This window comes from Halichoerus grypus, chromosome 9 (genome assembly GCF_964656455.1).
Source record: "Halichoerus grypus chromosome 9, mHalGry1.hap1.1, whole genome shotgun sequence".
NCBI lineage: Eukaryota > Metazoa > Chordata > Mammalia > Carnivora > Phocidae > Halichoerus > Halichoerus grypus.
Window position 1 is genome coordinate 121,364,175 of NC_135720.1, and position 8,547 is coordinate 121,372,721.

At 56.8% G+C, this 8,547-nt stretch overlaps 2 protein-coding genes across 6 annotated transcripts in view; one reads left to right on the top strand and one right to left on the bottom strand.

The window, feature by feature from the left end:
• Window positions 1-8,547, top strand: part of PSMG4 (proteasome assembly chaperone 4) — an 87,526-nt gene that overhangs the window by 26,882 nt on the left and 52,097 nt on the right. The gene's annotated exons all lie outside the window — the stretch shown is intronic.
• Window positions 1-8,547, bottom strand: part of SLC22A23 (solute carrier family 22 member 23) — a 175,797-nt gene that overhangs the window by 8,934 nt on the left and 158,316 nt on the right. Inside the window, exons 6-10 of one of the 5 annotated variants that reach the window (XR_013441359.1) lie at window positions 6,234-6,336; window positions 4,068-4,300; window positions 2,313-2,345; window positions 2,160-2,175; window positions 983-1,106 (exon numbers count right to left, since the gene is read on the bottom strand). Coding sequence is in view for 4 of the 5 variants with exons in the window: in XM_078055634.1 (XP_077911760.1) it covers window positions 983-1,106; window positions 2,160-2,183; window positions 2,313-2,345; window positions 4,068-4,300; window positions 6,234-6,336 (517 nt within the window). In the remaining variant the exon portion in view is untranslated. Of the gene's footprint in view, window positions 1-982; window positions 1,107-2,159; window positions 2,184-2,312; window positions 2,346-4,067; window positions 4,301-6,233; window positions 6,337-8,547 lie in introns of those variants that run through there. The other 4 variants (XM_078055635.1, XM_078055634.1, XM_078055637.1 and 1 more) reach the window with 4 other exon arrangements.

The window sequence follows — 8,547 nt, forward strand, 5'->3', positions numbered from 1 at the left end:
ACGTGGCATTTAATTGCTTTTTTTTCTTACATACACAATTCCTTGGCATTTTATTCCACGGGCATGAAGTAGCCTTCAGACTTGGCGTGCACTGTAAAAATCTGGGAGAATGAAGCAAAATGAGGTCATGTGAAATTTCTCTTGTCAGCATGACTCCTGGAAATGTGGGAAGAAAGTCCATGAACCTACCTGCCTTCGCCCAGAGTCCTTCACAGCACCCGAGGGGCTAAAATAATGAGTCTGCGCGAGGCCCGCCTTGACCTGTCCTGGGCTGTCTTGTTCGCCCGCGTGGGAAAGTCAGGGTGCACGGGTGTCATCATGCTGACTTCTGGGTTTTCTTTCACAACTGAATAATTGCCTAATTTATTCACAATTTATATTTTCAAAAAATATGTGTGTTAGCAATGCTAATGATCTTCCCATGCCAAGTTCGGTATGATGTCAATCACGATGAGCCCTTCCGTAAGTCACAAACAGTAATTACTGGGAAAATGACATGAGTCCGTAGTTAAGTGATGCCCTTTTAAGTGAAGGCAAACCCTTTTATTACGCTGTGATCTTAATAACATCAAAGGGTGGGTAGCATCCAGGTACCACTATCTGGGACTAGCACCAAGAAAGGATCAGACCTTACTCCGTGAACTAAGACAAAAGTAGTTAAGCCCAAGCTAACACCCGCTTTCAGGTGGAACCGTGCAGCGCTTCCTGCACCCCAGAAAGTTCCCTGCTCCCTGCTCTTCTGGCTTCTTGCCTGGACGGAGCCCACGGTCACGTTCTCAGCTGACTCCCAGTTGCCTCAGAGTCAGGGCAAAGCTCCCCAGCTGAAGGCCTGACATGCCCGGCGCGCAAGCTGCGCCCTGCTCTGGAGGCCAGGGCGGGACACAGCTAGTGCTGGTTCCTCCCACAGGAGCCTGGCTCCACAGCCAGGCCTCTCCTGAGTCCTAGGGAGAAGGCGCGGTGTGGGGCCCCTGCCGTGACCTACCTGATTACCGTGGGGGTGATCTCTGCACAGAAGAACACACTGAGGCTTCCCACCGCGTGGGAGGCAAACATGCCCACGATGGAAAACGTGATGGAGAATTTGTCCTTGACACTATCACTCATACCTGAAGGAGAATCAGGGGGAGACAGTGAGGGGGGCGGGCAGAAGGGAAGGGAAAAGGAGGCTGGCGAGGCAGGTGGGGGGGTGCAGAGACAGCAGCGGGACAAGGGACGGGGGAGGGTCCAGGACCACACAGAGGGTCTTCCCCCTTCCCCTTTCCCCAGTTCGGGGTGCAGCCTGGGGCACTCAGTTCCCTCTGGAGACCGAGGAGCACCTCTAGGTGTAACAGGTCAGACCCTCTTGGCAGAAGGCTTTGCTGGGGTTCCCATGATTGCCTGCAGGCCTGGAATGCTGGGGCTCACATGCACTCGGCCGGGATTCGGGAGGCCACAAGCTGTGCCTGGCAGGAGGGGAGGCTGGTGGTCTCCCCGGGGCTGTAGCAACGTCCCTTCTATCCCAGCCTTCGGAGGAACAAGGCCTCCGCCTCCAGGGAGCCCCGGCTATTCTGGCCTCGGGTTTGACCCGTCCAATACCCAGGACAGGCTACGCTAGGTTGGACTGAAGGGAACAAAAACTCCAGTAACCCAAACAGAAGAATTTATGGCCTGGGGGCACAGTGCTCAACCCACCCGGGCACCTTGCAAACGGCGCCAGGGTCTGACCACACACCCGGGCAGCGTCTAGCACAGAGCAGTGGCATGCGGCTGGGGTCACACATCTGGGGCACAGCCCAGTTCCCGGCAAGGCCATGTCCTGAACGCAGGGGGTCTCACAGCTGGCAGTCTCGGCAGCACGGGCGCGGGGCAGGCCAGGCACGTGCGACCAGCAGCTCCGCCATCCCCGCGGCCGAGGGCAGCGAGCGGCCGTGACGGACAAAGGGTGACAGCAGCTTCCCCTGGCGGCACAGTCAGCCAGGCGTCCGGCGCCCCCTGGGGCTTTCTCATGTCACCCCGGGGCCGTCGGTGAGACCAGCCGCAGCAGGGCCCCGGGCTGGCTGCCGAGGCCGCGGGGACAGGCGAGGCCATGCGTGCGAGCCGGGCACAGACGGGGAAACGAGGGGCTCTTTCTAGAGGCGGGAGGGAGTAGAGAATACAAATGTATGCTCGTAGTGTCCAACCTACGGCCAACTTCAGCTGCAACTCTTGAAGGGGAAGGCGAGAGCGGGAGAGAGACAGGGAGGGGAAACCACAGGTCTGTGAGTCTTGGTGAAAAGGCCCTTTCGGGTGCAATAAAAAGTGGTCAAGCGCACCGCACGGACATTAGGGCTCACCTGAGTCTGGATGCTGGCTGTATTTCCCAATCACTGCGCCCCCAGGAATGACGGCCCCACGCGGACGGGGAGGAAGACAGTGGGTAAAGGGGGGGGGGAGAGAGAAAGCCCGTTAGGTAGGAAGCCACTACTGTGCTTTTCCACGTGACTGGCTTCTCAGTGAGCTCCCTTCCAGCCCAGGTTGGCCCCACTGCACCCCCCACCCCCGCCGGGCCCCCTGGGGAGCAGGGCCAACACCTGCAGGGAGCCAAGTGCTAGAAGGATGCAGAGACCTGTGGGTGAGAGAGTCCCCGGACACGGGATTAGCGCCCGACTGAACAAAGCTCCTTTTGTTTGGAGGGGAGGGCGAAAACCCCTCCGGCCTCCAAATGTGGGGGAAAATGGAAATCTTCAGAACAGAGACGCCAGCAGCTCTTCTAGACCTCAAGCCGAAGGGTTAATTTCATGGTGAGCCGCCGCTGGTCCGCGCTCCAGGGGGCAGAAGGACCGCGGGGCAGACCCGCCGGGCGGCAATTCCGGCGGCTCTGGGCCTGATGCTCATGCCTCTCGTGTGCATCTAGGTCCCGGGCCTTTCCTGCTCAGGGACAAAGAGGGCACCCGTGACACTCTCAGGGCTGCCCCTCCCTGCACCCAAAGCTCAGGAGCTTGCACAGGGCTCCCGGGCAGGGTAGCGTGGGCGGCCCCCACCAGGGGGACAGACACCACTTCTCCGTTTTCCTTATTTGTCACAGCTGAAAATAAGACCCGTCTCCCAGCAAGAGGCAGAATGCACGGGAACGTGACCAGATTAGGAAAATGGCTCCCGAGTTTGAAAGGAGCTGTTCTTTAATCCGGTTTGCACGACGAGGTTGAGGAAGTTTTGAGTTTTCTCCTTTTTCTTCTGTTCTGGACATTGACTCTCACACCTTGGAGGACGAGAAGGCCTTCTGTTTTCTCAGCAGCTCTGATCTGTGCTGCACCTGGACAGTCCTAGAGTCGACTCCCCAGCCCTCAGGTGGGCTCTCCTCGCGCAGGAGGGGAGCGGTCCGCGGCATCTGTTTCCCGCCGGGTCCGAGCCTGCCCCGGGAGCACGGTGCCTGGTGAGAGAAGGCTCAGCTGCCCGGCTCTGGCGTGTCTCGTTCCGGGCGGGTCGGAGGGATGCCCGGTGCTATTTCCCTGCACGAGGAGCTGTGTCAAGCATGCGGCGTACAGCTGCGGGAGCTGCAAGGATTCCCTAGTTTTTCTGTGGATTATTTTTAACATTCACTGAGGAATTCTTTGGCCCAACGACAAGCTGATAAACTTGGGAACAGTTGCTGAAAAGCAGTGTCCCGACACAAGGGTGTCAAAATGTCCCCCTGATTTCCCATGAAAGAGCGCTTTGTTCTTCTCATCACGTGACGTATGACACACAGTCTGGCCCTCCGTGAAGTCATGCCCACCAGGGCTCGGCAGGCCTCACGTGCTGGGGATGATGGTGTAGCCAGGAAGGCTCCCAGTTACAGCCCCGGGGCCGGGGTGGTGGGGGGGGGGTCGCACAGTGCACTCCGTCAATGGCAGTCACCATGGACATTCCAGTTCAAACCGGTCCCTCCCAAGGCACTTTCCTCAAGCTGCTGATTTTGGAATAATAGCTCAGGTCACAGAAAACTTTCCTCAAGTCTCACCCAGCTCTGTCCAATACCCTTTGGTCATAGGCCAGCCCCCCGCCCCAGGCTCTGCCCGCCCCCCCCCCCGCCCCGGCCCCAGGCCCATCCCGCCCCCAACCCCACTCACAGTTGAGGAGCCCGAGCTGCAGGAGCGAGGCCAGGGCCGTGAGGATCATGAAGAGTAGCAGCCCGCCCCTGCGCCCCAGGAACCTGACCACCACGCACATGGCCAGGCAGGATGCCAGGGCAATGCTGGCCACGGTGTAGTAGTCGGCATAGAAGTTCTCCAGCAGCGGCACCTTCACCTCGTGGCCCATCATGCTCCGCGCAAAGCAGTGGTGGATCCCGTAGCCCGTCAGCCTGTGGGGAGACACACAGCCGAGGGGGCAGTGGGCAGGCGGACAAAGGCAGGAGGGATCAACGACCAGGAAACAGAGACGCAGCTCAGCATGTCACAGAAAACATGCTGTCACCACGAGCGAGTGTATGACCGGGTGCAAGGCAAAGGGACTTCAGAGATGTGACAGGAGCGTGCCCCTCATGGGGGGGGGGGTTGCGGTTCGCTCTCCTCCGCCATCCCTTTAGCAGAAGAGTGGGGGTATAAAAGCAGTGAGACCTTCGGTTCGAACACCATCCAACAAATCCATCATGCAGGACAAAGCACTCCCCACGCATCAGCTCACTTCGTCCCATGTTGGCCCCCCAGGAGCTCCTGTCAGACCCATTTCACAGAAGGGCAAAAAGGCCCAAGGAGGTTAAGCAGCTTGCACCAGTCTACCGAGCTGACAAGTGACAACTTCAAAGACATCCTGCCTATCTGGGCCTCTGCCTCTTCCTGCCGCATTCAGGGTTCTGGAAACTTGGGGATCCACCCAGAGAACTACCTACTTAACCCATTCCTACTGCTATTGACAAGACACGCCCTGGGAAAGCCGTAGGAAGTCAGGCCAAATGAAGACATCTGGTCTTGGAGACTGTTTCCATTCTTAATTTATCACTGTTTCCTTCCCTCGGCCCTGGGTCAAGCCTCTTTCCCGCCCCCAGAGGATCGTATAAACCTGCTGGGAAACGTGTGTCCGGGCCGCTGGAGGCAGATGTCCAGTCTGGGAAGCGGGAATCCGAATGCACCCGGGCCCCCGACCCCCACTCCCCGGGAGGCTGCAGGTGCACGCACACCACGTGGGCAGCGCCCTGAATGCTCATTCGTGACGTCAGCGCTCGGCAGCCGGCCTGGAGCTAAAAACCTTCTCTCCCAACCCCTCTTCCGTGCTTTGGGGAAATCGAAGTGCTTTTATCACACCATGAGGATGCGTCAAGGTCAACTGCAACAGACCCCTGCCCCCGCAGGAGGAAGCTGCTGTTTGCCAAATGAGCTCATTTCCACTTGGGAAATCCTCCGCAGAGGGCCTGCTGGTGCTGTCCTTTTATCATCGAGCAACTGGTGGAGACTGGGTTCACCTCTGCGGATCCCAGATGACTTTCTCTGCTTCTCAGCCTACTGAGGTCTCCGGGAAATCTACCTTTTTGTTCTGGGAGGAAGGCAGTCTTCTGACCACAACAGGTAACAAGGTCAGAAGCATTAAACAAGCAGCCTTAAAATGGAAACTTGGCATCTCCTCTATGTCACAATTTGTGTTTTTTTCCCCGAAATAAAAGTTGGAGAAGTCATTCCATTTTTAATGGTCCTGTCAGCCTAGCTAGCCAGCGTCTGAGGCTGGACAACAGCACGGTGGCCGTGTCCGGAGCCGGCTCTGGGCCGGGAGGCTGAGGCCTCAGGGCTCCGGCCCTGACCCACCGTGTGCCTAGGGCCTCCGTCTCCCTGAGTGTAGGACAGGGTGTGAGCAGGAACCCCAATATCGAGAACTGATTAAGTAGAGCTGCTTCGATAGAAACAGCTGTGGGGAACAGTAGGACCAGAGCCCTGACCCTGGGCCTCGCTCTTTCCGGGACAGCAGTCCTGAGGCCATTCACAGATGAGTGTAAAACTACCCCCACCCCACAGCCTCTAACATCAAATAAGGTTAACAACCCCCCCACCTTAGATGACCTCTGACCCTGAGTGAAGGCCACCTCGTGTGGTCAGGGAAGGGCAGGGTTATTGAGCTGTGAGTCAAGACGAGAAAGACCTTCTCGGTAACACTGATGCCGGGGCTTAGCCCAGGGCCTCTCGGCAAAGAGCAAAGCCCTGGGCTGGCGGTGGGAGGAGGAGGGCCCCGCTGTCCTCTCCTCTAGCCCCTCTCCTTCCCAGCCTCTCCCTGACCTCTACCCTCTCCGTGTCCCTCTCGCGACTCACGAGTTCACACACAGGACCACGATGTTTTTCCACAGGTTCCGGGTTCCCACCACTTTCACGATGCAGACCTTCTTGGGCCTCCGGGAAAGCTCCTTCTCCAGCTCTGCAGGGAAAGAGAGCCTGTGACCTCTCGGCAAGACCCCGGACAGGCAGCCTCACAGATGTTCCCGACTTTGGGCATCGTGACGAGGGGAAACATTTTTTTTTTTTTTTTTCCCGTTAAGCTAGGGGATAGGGTCTGGCTCTGAGGTTAGAAAAGGCGTCCACAGAGACACCAGCTTTGCAGTTCAAATTTCCCCGTGGGGCCTGAAAGGAGCCACGGCACCCCGTCAGAGTCCCCTGCCGCTGCAAAGCCTTTCTTGCCAGAGAGGCAGGACCCGCACAAATAAGCCATCAGGGTAGACGTGCCCCGCTTTGCCCGAGCACAAAACTAAACGATATTCTAGGTCACAGAGGCACTGATCAGGTTCAGGCCATATCAAAACAAGTGGTTCCTGTCCGTCTAGAGTCTGACCCGTCTGCCTCGCCACGCTCCTGTGCTCCTTAGCTGCGTGGGCAGCCTCTCCGAGTCCGGCCTGCACACGTGAGTGCACACATGTGCACAGAAGGGCAGACCCAAGCGTATGCACACGCGCGTGTGTGTACGTCTTCGCCAACAGTCAGAGGTCTTTGCGACCCGAGCAAGACAAGGCAGTGTTTTGCTCAGTGATGTGACCACCCCCCAGGGCATGAGACGGAGTTTCTGGGGCGGCTCAGACCAGCTCCGAAAGCCGTTCTGAACAGACTCCGACAGGCAACTCCAATGCCCCACTCACAAAGTGGAGCAGTTTGCCGAAGGCCGGGTCCCGACCCGGCAGCCTCGCAAGAAAGCTCAACACAAGGAAATGCCCCAGCCTCCTGGAGCTCCCTGAGCGCCTGGGAGCGGGAATGTCCCCCATTCAGCCTCCGAGGCCCCTCCCCGCTCTCCCAGCCGAGCGGGTCCTCAGGACTCATCCTCTACTTGGGAGCTTGAAAGGCAAAGGGAGACCTAACCCGTTGCTGGGTGGCTGGTGCTCCTCAGGACCGTCAAGGCCACGAGAAATAAGGCAGAGGCCAGAGGAGCTGGGGAGTGGTGACCACTAAGCGCGATCCTGGATGGGACCCTGGGACAGGAAGTCATCAACGGAGAGACTGGTGACAGCCAGGGGAAGGCTGGGGTCGGTTAGGCGTACCATACCAGCGGCAGCTTCTCGACTGAGACAAGGGTCCTGTGGTAATATGTTAACAGTGGGGGAGATGGACGGAGTGCAGAGTATTCAGAAATTCTGTACTAGTTTTGCAACTTTTCTGTAAACCTGGAAGTATTCCAAAGTAAGTTTACTAAAAAACCCAAACCAAACAAACAAAAACAAGCAGTATGGGTGGGAAGGCTTCTGAGCTTGGAAGAAAGAGAAGTACCTCAGGAGAGACCCCAGAGCAGCGTCTGCAGAGGGGACCGAGCTACGGAAGTGCTCTCTGGTATCTCTTAGGGCCATTCCTACCCCTGGATGTCCCCAGTTCGACTCTCCTCTTCTACCTCCTTCCTGCCAGCCCATGGCAGAAGGGCCACAAACCTTACTAGTTACACTTTGGAGGAAAATATGTTGCTTAACCAGGAGGGTTTTTTTGGATCAGTGTCACCAGCTGGGGCAAGAAGGGAGAAGGAAAAGTCTTTCGATGTCTGAGGGATGCCATGCCACCTGAGTTTCCAGAACTTTCTTCCTTCTCCTATTTAGGTGCAAAACTGAGGTCTATGCACAAACCAGAACAGCTAGCACTTCAGCTTTCTATCCATGGATCCCCCCAACTCCCGACATCTTCTGAACCTTTATTTTCCCCACTGCAAACATAGGCTAATTTGATTTACAAACATCCTTTCCCCTTGGTTAAAACACTAAAAAACTTTTAAAGATCATGGAAATAGTATGGTTAACAGATAATATTGGATCCAATGGTCTGAGTATCTTCACTGTTACAAAACTCATCAGGGGGCACCTGGGTGGCTCAGTTGGTTGAGCGACTGCCTTCAGCTTGGGTCGTGATCCCGGGGTGCTGGGATCGAGCCCTGCGTTGGGCTCCCTGCTCAGTGGGGAGTCTGCTTCTCCCTCTGCCTCTGCAAACTGCACCTCCCCCCCGCCCCCGGCTCATGCTCTCTCTGGCTCTGTCTCTCAAATAAATAAATAAAATTAAAAAAAAAAATCAGCCTCATCAGGAATCAACTATAATAGCCACACTTGCTCATCATGGAAATTGTCCAAGAAGAAAACGGCTGTTAGAATGTTTATATAAATTCAAT